This window comes from Poecilia formosa, unplaced genomic scaffold, assembly GCF_000485575.1.
Source record: "Poecilia formosa unplaced genomic scaffold, Poecilia_formosa-5.1.2 Scaffold264, whole genome shotgun sequence".
NCBI classification, from domain to species: domain Eukaryota; kingdom Metazoa; phylum Chordata; class Actinopteri; order Cyprinodontiformes; family Poeciliidae; genus Poecilia; species Poecilia formosa.
In genome coordinates, this window is record NW_006800203.1 from 239,246 (window position 1) to 258,197 (window position 18,952).

General features: G+C 41.3%; 1 protein-coding gene across 4 annotated transcripts in view; it reads left to right on the top strand.

The window, feature by feature from the left end:
• bach2b (BTB and CNC homology 1, basic leucine zipper transcription factor 2b) overlaps positions 1 to 18,952 on the top strand; it is a 94,404-nt gene that overhangs the window by 68,564 nt on the left and 6,888 nt on the right. For all 4 annotated transcript variants that reach the window (XM_016680965.1, XM_007570593.2, XM_016680966.1 and 1 more), the window contains 2 exons: positions 9,082 to 10,593; positions 17,849 to 18,055. In XM_016680965.1, the coding sequence (XP_016536451.1) occupies positions 9,082 to 10,593; positions 17,849 to 18,055 (1,719 nt within the window). The remainder of the gene's footprint in view (positions 1 to 9,081; positions 10,594 to 17,848; positions 18,056 to 18,952) is intronic.

Consider the following 18,952-nt stretch of genomic DNA (forward strand, 5'->3'; position numbering starts at 1 on the left):
CGGATTAAACAGTTTTAACTGCTGATAAAAGTGACAGAGGACACAAAGATGGGAAGCGTGGAAGCCTCTACTGTATCAAATTGACATAGGAATAACAGAGAGTTGGCCATTCTAAGGTAAAAACCCAGCGCATACAGTGTTCATGTTTTGTTTTGTTTTTTCATCCAGACGGCTTCCCTCGCCCCCCCTGTAGGGGGCGGGCCCCACAGTTTGGGACCTCTGACATAAAGGATCATAATTCATGCGTGACAGGGATATTTACTTATGTCACTTTGCTGAATTTGCTTACCATAAAAATTGTCTGACACTGTTGTTTAAACAAAGAGCCAGACAGACAGATTAATTTCACTCAGACTGTTTTCAAGCCTTTATTTACACCATCCACTGATGGTTGATTTTAATGTCTCATGTCTCACCATGCTTTCCGGTCAGTGGCTTCAGTCTGCTGACGCGCATCCCTGCCTCCAGCCTGAACTCTGTCTTCTCCATGATGCTGGGGGAGGGTCTTTTCTGCTCAGAACTGCATCTTTCAGCATTGCTACTTGTGCTGAAGCAGCACTTAACTGACACTCACATGTCTGACTGCACAGCATCTGCAGGCCTGCCACCTATGAGTATCCACTAGTGTTCATCAGCTCCTTGTCTCTGGCTAAGAGGAAGGGGGACATTAGGTCAGATGAAACAAAGACCACTCCTCCACTAGTTCTGTCCATGTTGCCATCACCCCCCTCTTGTGGCCTGTAAGCCCCTGGAGTTGCAGGGGCTGGCACAGCTGGTGACATCATCTCTCTCTAATGTGATTGCAGGCTTGCACAGTGGCAGCCAGTTGTTTCAGAGGGCTTTGTTGGTTATCACATCATGGGGACAAAATAATCCTGTTTTCACTCTGTGGCATTGTTGGGAGGTGACAGAGGGAAGCACGCTGCTTACCTCATATTAACATAATTTCAACTGAGATTCAGCAGATCTGGAGTCATGACAATCAGCAATTCATTAATCAGAACTAATGAGAGGAATCATAGAGAGAGGTCTCCACTAGAGAAACATGATCGTGTTGTATTCAGAGAAGATGTAAATGAAATTTGTACTTTGCTGATCATTTTATTGTTCTTTTTGAGAACTTTCTGGAACTTACTTTGTGGCCTGCAGATGGAACTTAATGGGCTGCCATAAGAAAAGAAATGAGTGGGACTGTGATCCACCAACCAGACCTCAGATGTTCCAGAATTCCTACAAAAAACCACATGGGTTTCATAGATGTGCCACTAGGTCATCTGTCTCTTTAAAATTAGTCTAAAAATACACATTTAACTGTCTCACTGTCCTTCAAATCTACTACTACTACTACTACTACTACTGTAGATGTAGTTCGTCTGCTATAAAATGGAATGCTGGACATATTTGTTTTGTCATTTTGTTTTAGGTTGTATATAAAAATTCATACACCTATTCCAGGTTTTTGTGATGATAAAAAAGTATGACAAAGATAAATCATGTCATAACTTTAACTATTCAACTGAAAACCAAATAAATGTGTTAGAGGGAAAATGGCCTTAAACTAACACCTTTATAAACACCTTTTGATTCCATTCCAGCCGCTAGTTTTCTTGACTGGACACTAACCATCAATAACAGATAACCTGCATAAACATACATAAAACTTAGCTGTCCTATTAGGACTCTTTCACCATTTCTAGTTTGCATCCTTCAACTCTAGCCATAGTTTTCAGAGGTGCCTCAAATGATCAGAAGGATCTTATTGTACAAAGGTGTCAGTAAGAAGAAGAGTCCAAAACATCTGCATATCTCCTACAGACAGTCTTTAAAAATGTTAGAGATCTCAGCCGAGAGTCTGACAGAAACACAGCATGACTCACTGATGTTGGGTGAGTTCCCAAAATGCTGATACCAAGAAAAATACTTGATGGATCTTTATATAAAGGAATAGCATTATTTTAATAAAAGTTCAGAAAAATACAGAAATTATAGTATGACTATATTTTATTTGCCTCATTCAGGCCAAAACCAACAAGCAAGCCTTTAAAACACAAAATTATCATTTAAATGTATTACTTTCCTGGAAAGCAAAACTATAGACAAGATAACACTTAGATGTGATACATTTTATGGATATATATACCTTGCATTTAGCTGTAAAATGTATCTCCAAAAAGATTTTTGATAGTGTATTATCTGTGTTGTTTATTTATATTTCTATATGGCTGCTGATAGACGCCTCAAGATTTCTGAAGAAAATGTGTGTTGATTTCTGGATGCTTTGGTGCCAATTTAACAGATGAAAGCCATGGGAGAAAAGAACCAGGATGGACTGGAATAAAAGGATTTCATTATCAAACATCTGCAATAAGCATTTCTAGTCAAATTGTTGGAATAATCATATGGTTAGATTGATACATTTTGTCAAAACATTGAAATTGAAATCCTTCTTCATTTCCTAAACCATATTTTCTGCTGGAATCTACAAAAACACTGTAATGATCCACTGTAACGTTAAATATATTGGTAGCAGTTTATGTTTTGAAGACAATCTCTGCATTTCTTCCTCTGTCCACCTGGGTTTTTAATATTGGTAAATAGACTTAACCTTAAATTTTTGCCAGGTAAGAAATCAATGACAATATTTTATTGAGGAACATAAAAAGTCAATAAATAGGATGAAGACCAGCTTTATGCTTCAATAACAAAGAAATTGCAAGCCAATATAAACTTGATTTGCATTATTTTATGTTTGATCTCAAACATATTTGTAATTATCCAAATAGGTTTTGTACATTGCATTGATTGTTGAGAAAGTGTATGTTTTTACCACGTCCATGATATTAAGCATGTTCCAAAACGCTCTGGGGAATTGTTTTCTATTTACTGCAGGTTTAAAAAATCCCTTTAGTTATTGATATGATTATGCTTTTTATCCTTAAATGTATTGAAGCTGCTGCTGGTTTGGCTTAAAAACTGGATTCAAAATTGAATCCAGTTGGCCCTTTTTTTGGTTTTTTTTGCAAAGTGCCTCAAGATGGCATTTGCTCAGAACTAAATAATAACTGTACTGAACTAAACTGGATTGTTCATTTGAAATAGACAAACATTGTGACATACTCTGCCCAGTCCATATCACCCAGCTCTACGCTCTTATGACCCTGTGACTTTATTGTCCTTGTGTGCAAATAAACAAAAATGGCCTAGAAACAAAGGCTAAAATATTTCAAACATAAGCTGATAATCAACATCTATTCACTAAACTCTGTGTGGGCCTGACCTGCACAATGCCTTGTAATCTGAACGCGCCTCATACCGACTTGTCTCATACCAAGTGCTTGGCTTGAACAATCACACACATGCACCTGTTAGACAGATGGTGGTAGTAAGGAAGCCAAGAACGACGCTTTCCCTCTACAGATGGGGGTTGGTTCATTGGTAGGAGATGAAGAGGAAACATTACAGAGAGGAATGATAAACTACAGTGGGAGTAGGGCTTACGCTGCTACCCACCCCCTCTGGTCCAGCAGGGGGTCTATCTCAACCAATACTAGGACACATCTCATGTGGCACGCTAACAGAGACGACGCGTTCTCTTTGTCTGGTGGCGCGAGGTGGGATAGAGGAGCGCCTTTAGTAGCCAGCCTGCCAGGTGAGAGCCTGAAGTGTCATCCTCTCATTTAAGCTCTTTGAGTTAAACCTGCAAAACCCTGAATAATTAACAGAGTCTCACTCTTTACATAGAGAATGCGAAGATTTCATCTTTTGGATCTGAAAGATGCTCTGTTCAGGCACACCTAAAGCTGACTGCTCGCCTGTATGTTAGCTTTTATCTGTTATTATAGACAGAAAAGTTCCCGTGAGTCATAATTTCAAAAATGACTAATGATAACCTCTGTTTATTTTAAATGGTGTAGAGATGGGGTTATACCCTCCCTAGTTGCGGTCTGTACTATAAACTCCACCAGCAGTGGATTAGACATTCACTATCTGATTTAATCCACTGTCAGGGGAGAAGGGTTCACTTAGCTTCAGGGTGAGGAAAGTCTGAGCTTCAGCTGTCTCTGAGGATGGCACTTTGTTCACATCCCCAATAGAAAATGTTACAGTGACTGAAAATTATGTTTACATTTTGCTCGTAAAGTGGACGCATAATGCTTATACATAATTTCTTTTCACATGTAAATCATTCTCTTATGGTCTATATAAAGTAGAACTGCAATGTTTTGATCTGAATTCATGGTTATTGTAGCTCCAGGCCCCTCGTTTACCTCTGTTCTGATGTGCCACTTAGAGAAACTCATCACTGTATGAAAATGTGGAATCATAATGGTCTGCTTGGATGCACTATTGGATAGAATATTCAGTCACCAGTGTCAGTATACTGATAATGTCATAGGGCGGTTTAGATGAGGTGAGGAGAGACGCCGAGAACCCAGGTATGGTGAAGATGATGAATTTAATGGTGATAATAAAGCTCAACAGTCCATTACAGGCAGCACGGCAGAGACTAGCACACAGCTAAGTACCGGTAGCAACTGATTCACAGGACTAGAAACGAGAGCTGACACTACCAGGACTAAACAGTTCTACTGGAGCGCACACACAACGTAAGACAAAACTGAGACGTTAGACACACATAGACATTGACAAGGACCCGACGAGGAACACAGACAGCAGGTGGGTTTAAATACACAAGGGGTAATCAGGGGAATGAGACACACCTGGGGAGCAATCAACAGGGAGGACAGGACAGAGACTCACAGGGAAACAAGATCACATGGAAAAACTCAAAATAAACACAGAAAACCACGGATCATGACAGATAAGGCATTATTACAAATTAATAATCAAATTATTTGTTATTGTCATAATTTTCCCTCCACTTTGCAATGAGTTACTTTATGTTTATTTGTCCCATAAAGCTAATGGAAATATAATGACATATCCAGCTATAATTTGACAAAATGCAGAAAATTCATAGTGTGAATACTTTTGAACAACCCTGTAGTTATGCAGGGTTGTATAACTACATAAGTTTATTAGAAACATAAGTAGACAGAAGGATAAAATTTCCAGAATCCAGATGAAAAATCTAATAATATGTTGATAGAGTCTGAGTAGAATGCAGCTCTACTGCAAGTTGTGGTGTAGATCAGGTCTTTCCGTTGTGGAGTTAGGTAAGTTGCTGAGATGAAGTCATTATTTTCTGCAGCATGCTGTGGTCTTTGCACTGTTTCCTCCTCCAGCATTTCAGCCTAATCCACTGCTGACAATGTGCAGTTTATTGTCTCTTTCAGATCCACAGAGCTGTTACTCAGATACAGCTTTATGGAAGCTTATTCAGCAGATCTGATGGAACAGAAGATTTTCTCTTGGATGGTGAAATAGTCTATTGTCATGCTTTGCTATGTCATTAGCATGCATGACATGCAGGAATTCACTGAAGCACATTTGCATAAATTAGGAAGGCAGCAGGCTAAAGTAAGGGAGTAGTGCTTGTTAAGAAATAGGGAGTGTTCTGATATAATACAGCTCAGTTTGTTTATGAAAGGATATCCAGCAGGCCGGACACTACATGTCATTTCCTGCCTTGTAATGTTAGCATTTGGCCTGCTCAGACCCAGAACAGAGTTGTTAGCTTCTAACTTGTCTTACTGTCTCACGCTTTGTTTCTTAAAGCTGAAACTTATCAGCTGCTCTAGCAGACAGCTAATGAGCAGGAAATACTGCATGTCCCTGTTCTTCCACTTTTAACAGTTAGGTTCTAACACTGCTCCTTTCTCCCTACCTTTCATTTTTCTCCTGAATGTAACCTTCTGCCTTCCTTTATCCTTTTCCCCTCTCTTTATGTTTTTCTTTAATAGGCTGTGGTGGTGCTTGTAACAGTGGAGTAATCACATATGGTGCTGGACACACATAAAGATGTGCTCCCACTGGTAGCTGCTGCTGATACTAGCCAAAAACAGATCTCTGGTAGTTCAGCAATTTTCCTCCAGCAGCTTTGCTGTTTATCAGCAGCTCTGGATGCAGCTCTTTCAGGCTGCTACTGCCACACCATCAGCACAACTGCTCATCGGGTTTCTGGGAGTGTGTGTGCCTGAAGTCAAACTATTTGATGGCTGTTTATTTAGCGTACACCAGGCTATTGCTTATATGTGTTCTGTGACCGTCAGCCCTCAGGAGATCATGAGAAAGAAGATCAACCACAGTAAAAAAAAAAAAAAATCATATGTAGAGGTCAAAGGGATTAAAATGAATATAGACATAAGACAGATGTGACTGAAGTAATGCTCTTTTTATCCAGTATGAGTACTAACTAAGACAGCTGAAAAGAGATTGGTCAGTATCTTATATGGCATTTTGTTTTGCTGCTACCAACGTCTTAGCTACTGGACAGCAGTCAGACTTCCATCAGAACGAATCAGCAGTAGATCCTGAAAGGATGTCTGCCTTTATTAACAACCTCTATTCTGATATAGAAGATGGATCAGATAATAGAGATATAGAGGTATTTATTATTTATTTTTTTACCCTGAAGACAATGTTGGCCAATGGCTACTTTTCTATGTAAAACAAGTGCAAAACATAACATGTTCAGCCTGTCAGAGGCTAAGAAGAAAAAGATATGAAGCTATAAGCGCAAATTCAAGCTGGAAAACTTCTGCCTCACCTGCTCCACCCAATTGCTGCGCCATGCTCTTCGCCTCCAACCTCAGCGCTGGTCCTCAACCTGGCGTGTCCAATCATCAATCAAGGTCCACTTATAAGGATCCACACCCACGCCATCAGCCTCGTTCCAGCTGTGCTCAACCCACCTCCACCCCTTTTTCCACCAGCATCCTTCGGCTCTCCATGACGTCATCCCTTTTCCGACCTCCACCACCAGTGTCGGGCCCCGGGGGGAGAGCATCCCTAATCAGCGTTGGGGATGTTCACCCGAGTTCACAGCAAATCACAGCTCAAATCTTCTGCCAGGGCCCGAGCGCCAAAGAAATGTTATCATATTTGTCTTTGGTTTGTCATTAAAATCCATTAATTGTTCTTCCTTTCGTCTGAGTTTCTCCAGATTGAAATAGAAATACATTATTTGGTTAAAGCAATAGGGGCAAACACTGTGGTATATCACAAACACGAACCTACATGAACATGCTTTCTTCAGTAATCGCAAAATACTCACAGGAACATTATATAAATAATAATTAAGATTAACAATAATAATAATAAAATACAGTAGGCCTGCACAGTGGTGGAGTTAGTAGAGTTGTTGCCTTGCAGCAAGAAGGTTCTTGGTTCAATTCCTGGCCTGGGGTCCCACAGTCCAAAAACATGACTGTCAGGTTAATTGGCCTCTCCAAATTCTCCCTAGGTGTGAGTGTGTGTGTGTGCATGGTTGTTTGTCCTGTGTTGCCCTGTGACAGACTGGTGACCTGTCCAGGGTGAACCCCGCCTCTCGCCCAGAACATTAGCTGGAGATAGACACCAGCACCTCCCAATCCCACCATAGGGACAAGGGTGTACAGAAAAAGGATGGATGGATGGAAAATATAGTACAAGACTATTATAGAAAGTAATGTGCAAAAATAGACATATTGGACTCACTTAATTTAATGTGTATTTCTTTTTTTTCATAATGACTGTAAAAAGAATGTCTCTGTATGTAGCTCTTCCTCTTCCTCTTCCTGAAGAGCCTCTTCCTGATTGGTTCTGTAATTGCTGTATTCTGCTGCACTCATCATTAGAGCAGATTGTCCAGTCAAAGTTTCAATCCTCCCCCCAATCCATTCCACTCAGATCACACTGTACACCTACCACAACCCTCCACCTTATACAGAGTCAGCAGCTTCCCCCTAACAATGTCTGATGTGTGCAATTCTACCGGTGGATCAAACACAGAACAAGGGTTAAAACCACAGGCGTGTTGGGATGCTGCTGCTGGATGTTAACACAAGGCTTGGTGCCCATGTTTCCCTCAGATCATAAGGATATGCTAATATTGTTTTTTCTCCCAGCTGAGTTGCCTTTACTCTTTTGCCCATACCATGTCTGAAACCTCTGCACCGCTCCGCCGCTCACAAAGTAGCCGATAAACGGTTTACATTCTGTGTCTCATTTCCATATGATGTCTGTTGAGGCTTGTAAGGCAAGTTGCACCAGTCAGCCTCTGAGAAGGTGTGTCAAGTAAATAAACAATGCTGTAGTCACTCTGGAGTGAAACCACAATAATTACATTTAACAGGTTTTAACTGTGGCCACAGAAAAAGCCCGGATAAAGCTGCAGGGATTAGTTGTTTGACCCGAGTGGAGTGTTCACCTTGCTATAGACCTTATCCTGATCCCTCCCTGTAGACAGACCAAAGTCTTGGACTCCTTTCTCTCATCTCTTAACGTTCAGTGAGAACAGGAGCAGAGAGAGACCTGCGGCTCTCCAGGACCTGACTATTAGCTAATTATCTGGCATTAAGTCCAAATAGAAGACTTCCCTCTTACATTCCTTGCCACATGACCACTACAGGGATAAGCTGTGTGTTCTTACAAATTCACAACCACTTACCCTGAGGACGCAGGGGGCACTGACAGAAAAAGTGAGACTGGAGAGCCAGGCCAGGACCATGACCATATTGGCTTTTTTATTCCGTTTAGCAGGATTAGATCTACTTAACACTGTAGCTATCAAAATAGCCACCTGGCAACAAATTCAGTTTTTAAAATGAAGTGTAAAATTTGTATATTGGTTATAAATAGAACAGCCTTCAGAAATTGTCATCATTTACCTAAACCATGTGTCATTTATAGCATCAATTTATGTTTTACTCACACAGGAATGGGTTTATGTAAAACTGATAAAATCACAGGGAAGAACTGTCAGACTGAAGGAATGTCCCACAGGGTGTTATAGGAATGAAGGTCACACAAGCCTGCCTGTAGATCTTAGTGCAGGTGTGATGCTGATCTGATAAAATGATTAACTCTTCCTTTACTCTCTTTGTGTTTGTTGCAGCTGTCTCACCATACTCCAGCTAATTTGAACTATGGTTCTGCCTATGGTAATGCTGGCAATTTCCTTTTTTTTCCTCTTTGCAGGTCACTGCCAGGGGATTCGCCCCATTGTTGCAGTTTGCCTACACTGCTAAGCTGTTACTCAGCAGAGAAAATATCCAGGAGGTCATCCGCTGTGCAGAATTCCTGCGCATGCACAACCTTGAGGACTCATGCTTTCGCTTCCTGGAGGCTCAGCTACGCAGAGAGGAGGACAACCTCATGCTTTGCCACAGGGGGGCACCGGAGGCTATCAACTCAGAGGATGAAAGCATGCAGTCAGAGTGTGAAAGACCCGCCTCCCCCAGGACACGGCATTGTGCAGACACCCTGGCCTCCTTTCAGACTCCTGACGATGACAGGTTAGCAATGACTGTGTCCAGTAACTTAACAGATGGCCGGCTGGACTTTGAGCGACATGGAGCATCAGATCTACCACGATGCCCAAAGTACAGAAAATATCAGTGGGCTTGTAACAAGCACAATAATGACACCTCCTCACACACCAGTACCTCAGGTTTTCCAAGCACAATTAAGGAGAGCAGCATCAGTGGGGTTCTGCCGGGTCAGGGCAGGCTGCCCGTGACACAGATAAAAGTTGAACCACAGGTAGAAGAAGAGGCCATCTCATTGTGCCTGTCAGGAGATGAACAGGATGTCAGGGACAAGGACAGTGTGACAGCTATGGAAATGGATAACCCCTTATCTCTGGAAAGAACCAAGAGAAACAAGTCCTCATCTTGCCTCCAAGCCTACTTCAAGAAAGGAATAGACCTTCCTAGTCTGTCCAACACTTCACAGCAGCTACTCACCAACAGACTTGTCTGCCCCCAGGACAAAGGAAACTCTCAGGGAGATCATAAAAAAGACTTCAGGCCTTTTACTGGGGAGTTGGATCTGTCTGTTACATCCCCAAAGGAGGTAGATAGTTTCCCTGCAGGGTTGTCTCTGAAGTCTGCTTCTTATGATGGTGTCTGCAAACAGGAAGTTGAGCTAGACCGCCGTAGTGTGATATTCTCCTCAGGGGCCTCCAACCGTCTGGGACCGCCAGCACATTCCTACCCCGGTGGGAACTCTTTGGAGATGGAGCTTTCTGAGCAAGTGACAAAAGGACTGTGGGCTGAATCCTGCCAGTCCCTCCCAAACTCCCAGGCTTATTCTCCCAGCACCACTTCCTCTGAGCCCCCAGCCCTGTCGCGTCCACGCCCCAACACCAGCTGCCCAGTGCCAATCAAAGTATGCCCACGCTCGCCGCCTTGTGAGACACGCACCAGAACTTCCAGCTCCTGCTCCTCTTACTCCTATGCAGAGGATGGTAGCGGAGGCTCTCCCTGCAGCCTGCCCCAGTTCGAGTTCTCCTCCTCACCATGCTCCAATGTGGCACGATGCCTCAATGTGGACCAGCAGGAGCAAAATGTGGGAGGGGATGCTCGTTTCAACCAGGTGCGACCCAAAATCAAATGTGAGCAGTCCTATGGAACCAACTCAAGCGATGAGTCCGGCTCCTTCTCAGAAGGAGACAGTGAGTCATGCCATGCTCAAGAGCGAGGGCCAGAGGTGAGCAGGAACACACTGCCTGTCACATGTAGTAGAATATCACCACAATAATGGCTAATTATTTTACAGTGGCCTTCTTTCTGGGTCTGTATTAGTAGTCATTAAGTCACTATTTAATTGAAGCAAGACTGTTCAGTACAAGATTTACAGGACTACCAAAAGGCACAGATGGGCTTTGATATTATTAATTTGCTTTATGCCCTGCTTTTAATGGCTCTAATGACTCTGAGTATTGAAGCTTAGAGTCTCGAGGACAGTCTACATGCAGGATGCTATGGGTAGACTTAGGATAGTCTTCACCAGTTCTTAAAAGAACCGGTCTTATACACTATATTTAGAATATCTAACAAAGCTAATTACCAGAATATACACATCATATGTTTTTGCAATTTAAATCATTCAAAATATTAGTTATGATGTTAAATGTTGGTAAATTTGACACGTGAACATAAAGTTTTACACTGCTACCCTAAAGATAGAGAAGGAGGAAAGTATTACCTCAGACTCATGATGAGACTAAAACACAGCTCATCTGTGCTGACAAGAATGAATAGACAATCCTCTAATCATCCCGCCGTAATCCACCTGGAGAGACGTCCTCCAAGCCTCAGACTATACGGCTGTTGTTGTTTATGTGATAAAGATCAGTGAGAGGCTGACTGTCACCCCAAAATAACCCAGGCATAAAGACAGTGAGACTAGTAGATTTTCTCCAAGATTGAGAAACTATTTTTGGCTCATAATTTGAAACGTTCTTTGCTATTCTGTGGTTTTCCTGTTAGGTGAATACACATTTCCAAACTTCCCTCTCAGGATTCTCTTAGGATTAAAAAATAGGCTTCTATCTCATTGTATGAATATAAAATGCATCTCTTATGAATTATACATGCGGGGGTTTGTGTACCACACTGCTCATTGTCTGTGTGGAGTCAGTAACATGACATGCTGCTTGTTGCAGAGTGTGAACTTGTGACCTTTAGATTCTCTGTTTTCCTGCCATCTTTATTCTTTTGATATTACACTCAGAGATATTTGCCAGAGGTGTGAGGAAAATTTTTCTGATGAGGTTTGTGAAGAGGGCTGCTCTAAGTGTGCAGAGAGAGCAGGAGGATCTGGAGAGAAATAGTGTGTTACCATGGCAATGAAATTCACATAACACATTGGTATGTTGGAGCAACATGAAAGGGGTGTGCAACAGTTCTGCTGCACCAACAGGCTCAGATATAATATGTGATTATTACCCTCACTGTATGGCCTAAAACATCCATCCCCATCAGATTCATGGAGCTCTGATGAGCTGAATGTGTCTCTGTAAATTATATGGAACTCATTCATAAGACTGTTATTATTATCAGTGAAAACAGGACAAAATGACAAGGAGACATTTCAGTCCCTTTTATCATTTCTCTGTGTGGGCACACACTTTATTATTTATGTGTCAGCCACTGTACATGCCGGCTTACTCCACACAATATCCTCTGTCAAATCTCTATTGAGTCACACAGGGTTATCTGCCAGCTTTCCGCTCACTATCACAAACAATTGATAAGACTCTTCATGAATGACTATGGCTCAGATCTGCTTCTTATGCAGTTGTTACTTATAGTAAGGATCTCTGAGTCACTTCTTTGGCTTGTTAAAGTAATGTTACATCATGCTTTCTGAGACACATTTTTAGATGAACAAATGCAATAAACTTTACTATTATTATTACCGTGTTTCCCCCATAGTAAGACACCCCCGATTGTAAGACGTATCGGGGGTTTCAGGGGGGTCGGCTAATATAAGCCGTACCCCGAAAGTAAGACATATGTCTTACTTTTCGGGGAAACACCTCTCATCTAGCTGCGTGCCGCCTCCTGCCCACGTCCGCGCCGTCCCCCTCTCCATACGTAAATCTGTTTTATCTTCCAGTATTCCACTGTTCGTTCTTACCATTTTTCATTGTTTTACATGTTATGCAATATTGTAACAATACATTCTTGGCACTTCCTTTTATAAAACTGTTTTGTGGTGAATACAATACTGTTCAGGTTGTTAATAAATGTTAATTTTATGGTTAAAACAAAAAATTCGACATTTTTTTCCCAATATAAGACATACCCCGAAAGTAAGACATAGTGGGGCTTTTGGGGATAAAAAGAAAGTAAGACACTGTCTTACTTTCGGGGAAACACGGTAGTTATTCTTAATCCTTGTGTTTACAAATGGGGTCCAACCGACCCCACACCCATATCATGTGTATCATTTGCCTTAGTCCTCGCACGCACAAGAGTTAAGTTTGTACAGTTAGGAGAGAAGGCTTGAAGAGATTAAAAATAGCTGCATCTCAGGATAAGTTAAGCATAAGCTGCAGATTCCATGAAAAAGAAAGTTGTTTAAATGTAAGCCCAGTGGAAGGTCATGTTGTAGGCAAGTGCCAGGGGGTGGGAGAATTGCCACTATTGATGCAAGTCTATCTGACACTTATTTTTTGTAACCAGAATAGCAAAGTGTCATCTCCAATTTACTTAAGAGGCAAACAAGCCAAATTTATATAAAGTTATAAATGTATAATAAAATGCCAGCAATTACTGCAAACAAAAATCATTAAAATAAAGAGTAAATACAGAGGAGTGAGGATGTCAGCAGAGTAAATCCTCCTGCAGTCTCAGTTTAACTATTAGCTGTGTCAAGGAAACAAAAGAAAAGAAAAACTCACGAGTGAATGGTTGTTGGAAATGTTTCCCATGTCTTTTCAATGTGGTGTGTTTATTGGCTTGATAGAGCAAATACTAGAGTCCCTTTCATAAAGGACATGAGGAACTATTGGAAGAAAGATTACACTCTTCAGTTACCGCATAAATGTCTCCTTTTGGAAGTGAATAGCACAAATAGACTACAATTTGTGGTCGTGTATAAGTCAGTGTGTATGTTACTTTGCTCATCTTGATTAACTTCGTTGCAAGGAAGATACACACACACATTTATATTTGACTGATTGAAAACTAGGGATGTTTAAAAAATTATTTATATCTGCCCACTAAGCAAACTGTTCCTGAAAATACAACATTTTAATCAGATTTTAAAATGAAAAGCGGTGTACATAGAGAAATCGACATCAAGATTTGTATGCTTAAGTTGATAGAACTGATAGATCCTGGTCTAATCAGGATTTTTTGGCTACACCAAAGTGAGGTCTGAGGACGTCCCTGCATAGGGACAATGAAAGACTAACCTGAAAAGTCCATAAAAAGCTGTCCATGAATGTCCGTAGTTTTGAGGGATTTGATCGCTATTATCTGAACTTGTTGGTATATGAGGGCTGTAAATCAGATGAAGCTGTTGTAGGTTACAATTATAATATGACATGTTCTTTATGATAAGTGTTGTGTTCTATGTAGCACTTCAGTCCCACCCTGTTAGGTGAGATATGTATCACATTGTGGGTTTTCTTATCGTCCTCTAATGTTTTGTTTTAACTGCATTTTAATTCTCTGTATTGCTCTTTATTATTCTCTTTGTCCAGTGTTCTGTTTATGTCACACCAGATTTTAGTCCTCTATTGCCCACACATTTATTTCTTTGCTAATACTCTCTCTCAGTGATTATACATTAACAGCATTTTAGTTGCTGATGTCTACATTTGGCATTTTATTTTATTTTTTTTAATTTTTGCCTGGTTTAGGTAGGCCTGGTATTACACCTTGTATTGCATAAACATCCTTTATGCAGTTGTTTGACTTTCAATCTAGGTTTTTGGCTGTCTTATTTTCTTTTAAAGCTAAATCAGCACAAAAAACCCAGAACACATTTGTTTGTTGTTGGCTCAGTGTGCCCACTGTCTTTGCATCTGTCAGAGCTGTTGTTTCTTGTTAAAGTGTAGGTGGTGTTAAGTTGGTTCTTGTGCAAAGATTGGTCAAGAGGCAAAAACATGCATCTCCAAGTAAAGAATAAGGAAACTGCGCTGACACTTCAGAGCATTGTAGATGCTGTTGTAATGTTGAAATGAATAGCTTCATTACAACAGCATGTATATGTAAATGCTATGTAAATGGCAGGTGTAAAGGCCTCGATTTTAGCTCCACTAACACAATCCCAAAGAAACTTGATGTAGTTTAGATATGATGTAGCTGTGGTCCAAATCAGATGTCATTGTCATTTATAGCAGAGGGGATGGTTAGTTTATGCCCAGAATCCATTTAGATTGTATATAGATTATATGCATGATATATGAAAGCTAGACACATGTTATATTAAATAATTATGTGGTTTAATCTGTATGTATGTGATATAATCTTATAGGACTATTTACAATAGCATAAATTGATATTGACCATTGTTATAGCTTGAAGCAAGCATGCTCATTACAGGAAGAGATGATGTTCCTAACAGACAGGATGCAGGGAATACTTGATCCTTAAGCAGATGTGCAGAACACCTAACCAACCTGGAAAACTGCAACCAGATGATGAACCAGTAAGCATTCAGACCATTCCCAGCCCTCTGCTGCCAGCTTGATGTCGATTCTCCAGCCAATCCATGAGTTAATCCAATATCTGAATGATACATTTTCATTTATCTGCAGACATTTTGGAGCAGCACTGTTAATTCTCTTTTCTTAAAGCATTGAAAGAAATGTTCATCTGCTCTCTACCAAGGAAAAGGAGAAGAAAATCAGCCTGCATGTTAGCTTATTGGCTTCACATTCACAATGGAGCTTAATGCCTTAAATTTTTACCTTTAAAATTAGATGGAACCAAACACCCTTTATGCACCCAGAGAGAAATTAAATGAAACAATATGGGAAACTGAACGAATATGGTATGATGGATCAGTGGTTAGCTTAGCAAAAATAGAGTTCAATGTTCAGTCTCTAGAGTGTCAGTGTTCTTCCTGTGCAAGAATGAAGGAACATGCCAGAAAGCACTCATTGTGATATTAGCTGGAGGTGCTGCACCTTTCTATGTGTGTTGCTGTTTGTTTGTGTCTGTGGGTCAGGGTGGCCACCACAGTGTGGACCCCACACTCACTCACTGACTACTGGAGACAGGCTCCAGGTTGCTCCCATCTCCATTATTCTGAACAAGATGAAGAAAATAGATGGATCATCTATGTTAGCTCAATTCAACATATATGCATCTAAGATGACTTCACCTTCCTCAATTGTGAAGAGTTTTTATTGGTTAATATTAATAATTAAACATGATGAAGATGTTTCATTTAATCAATTTCTTTATCCATTTCTGGGATACTCTTTGGAGCTGGAGTGTGGAGCATGGGCAGGAGGTGGGCTCTAATCTGGACAGGTAGACGGCTGTTTCAAGTAGTTTTATTGAAGCTCCATCTTGTTGTTTTAAATAATTAAGACCCTGTTGAGAGGAAGGGCACCAACCGAACAAGCAGGTATGATGTTGAGTGCATCAGCCTCAGGTGTGTTAATGTTTGGCCATTTTGACTGAAATGAAAATTTGTCCTACATAGTCAATATTTTAGACCCAAATTTGAGACATGTACATCCTTAATGTCTAAGAATGCTCAGCGTCAGGGCAGCGAAGTGAGCAGCATTTTTTTGCGTGTAACAGATGAGCCCTACTTTTCACTCTGTACCCCATTTTCAGCATAATGACCCTGGGAGGGAAAATGACTGAGTCTTGGGAGGAGAAATGTGAAACAAATGTAAATCCAGAGCAGTTTTGTGGGAATTTATGACCAGTGTTGAAGCATACTCTGTCATCCTGACTGTGCTGCTGAACTGGTTTTTGTGGTGGAGTGCTTAAATTTAGCCTTCCCCTGTGTACCAGTGACTGGTGGATGGGATGGAGGGCGGAGGAATGGGAGGGGGGCAGGGGTGACCTTCACAAGGTCGAAATGTCTCTTTCCAGCTGGTTTCCCCCAGCCTGCTCCTTTAGTGGTTAAAAAACATTTTTCTCTAATTGCCTTGCATTGTGATTGTAAGCTAGTTCTTGAATTGTGATACTCCGGCTAGAGCCAAGCGTAGCCTTGAAAGCCCCATTTATTATTTATCATGTGTCTACATACAGATGTTGAGCTAAGTTGAGAAATAGGGCCGCAGTCCTAAAGAGGAATCTGGAGCCTTTTCTTGCAGGAAAGACTGACTTCATTCCTGTTTTGATAAGGCACCTTCCAGCAGTCCCCTTAGTGCAGTACTTCCACAAAGTGGGACCCCGGCCCCTGCTGGATGCCATATGGGGATGAGACATGGCATCTCCACCTCTTGTCACCTCTGGTTGTTGTCCTCTGAGAAGGAACCGTTCCCCAGGGGCAGCTGGCCCAGCTTGAGCCTGCAGGTACAGGGGGAGTTCAGAGTTCTGCTCCCTTCCTCCTTTGACTTTGTTCTTTCTGCACTCCACTGAGGTAGCCACAGGGAGGGAAGGAGAACAGAGAGAGACAGCTCTTCTCATCTCTGCCAAGCTCTACGGCTGTCTTCCTCTGGCTCTTTGTTATGCCTCCACTATTTCCCTCAGTGCCTAAAGCTACAGCTCTCTGGTGCAGGCAGATACAGCTGGGGTGGATCTGCCTGTGATGTGCTTATCGGAAGGTTTGCCATCACCTGAGGGAGAGTGGTCGACTTATTGTCGTGCTCAAGACAAGGAGAAAGAGAATAAACACGTGCAGCCCTGATAAGTTGTCATATCGGGGGTGGATATCACATGGCTTTCTGATTCTGTTTGAGCTGGCAAATCGGTGCAGCATTTACTCCACTAATCCTTTTGTTCTTAAGCATCAGGGGACTGCCGTTAGTCATGATGCAGATATGCATACCCCCAAAAGTCTCCTGCCAATGATTTTGGGTTGACAGGTCATTGAATCACTAACCCCACCTCCACCCTGCCAACTCTGTCACCATGGCACACTTCCAGGTCCTAAGAGGCAGATGGAGGCAGACGCTTTTCTTAGATCACCTTTTGTGCTACCTGTTTAAGAAGAGCAGGAAGAACCTGAGCCCTTCACTGTGAGGCATCAGCAATGGTACCCTACTGCCATCTTGTGGTATAGACAGGGTATACAATCTTATATTCAAAGGAGTTATTCTCATTTGAATGTGGTCTTTTACCTTCATTATTCAGTTGTGCACTTAGATGTTGTAAATATTAGACAAAATAAGTTTTTTATATTTAGCTAAATATAAGTAATAATGCTGCAAATCAAACATGAAATAACTATGTGGACAAAATAAATGATTCTGAAAAAATAAGATTAACTCTTCTGTCTAGCTAGCAGAATTAAAGCTTACTGTTTCTTCCTTTTCTAGGTGAAGCTTCCTTTTCCTATTGATCAAATCACAAATCTTCCACGGAATGACTTCCAAATGTTGGTCAAAATGCACAAACTGACATCGGAGCAACTTGAGTTCATCCACGACGTGAGGCGGCGGAGCAAGAATCGCATCGCAGCGCAGCGTTGTCGCAAAAGGAAGCTTGACTGCATTCTGAACCTGGAGTGTGAGATCAGAAAACTAGTGAGTGGACCAGTCACAAAGCATCATCAACAATTACATGGATTACTTCTCACCAGAATGTTTGTTGGATCATGTTTATATCATCATCATTATCTGAATTTATTGCTTCTTGTTGAATTATTAACACAGGTTTTTTTTCTGTTTGCTTGAATATTGAATTATTGAGCTGGACAGATTGACACTGTTGGACCTGGTCACAAAACACAACAAGCTCACATCATCAGCAGTTCAATCATTGGAGGCTTTTAAAGTGCATCCAAAACACACTTCACACACCTTGAGCTTTTCCACATTGTGTCTCATTATCACCACAAACTTCAATGTGCTATAAAACATTGAAGTTTCCTTCGCTTCACAGTAGTGAACTGTGATGCGGAGGAAAAACAATCTGTGGCCCACTTAAAGTTCAGTCTGTCAGACTGAATCTGTGAAAAATAAATTTCCCAATAATACCACAGATTCTCAGCTATTAAAGTCTGGACTTTGATGTCTTTGATCTAAACCAAATGACTGGATGGTTTGTTGTTCTGTTGGAGGATAACACTCTGGCCTTGTCTCTTCTAGGATTGCCCTATTTTAGCTTCCTTTATAGCTTGGAGTCAGAGTAAGATGGTGGGGGCTTTTTAGGTTTTCACATGTAGAAAAATTTGAGTTACTTTGGGCTGGTCTATGACATTTCAATGAAGTACAGTGAAGCTTGTGACAGAAAAATTCAAGAGCTGTGAATAGTTCCACATGGCTGTGTGAATGTTACGTTGATATCTGTATTCCTTTACTAAATGTGTGTGTGTGTGTGTGCGTGTGTGTGTGTGCGTGTTTGAGTGTGTGTGTGTGTGTGTGCGCGCGCGCGCGCGTATGTGTGTGCGTGCATGGGTGTGTGTGTGTGTGTGCGCGCGC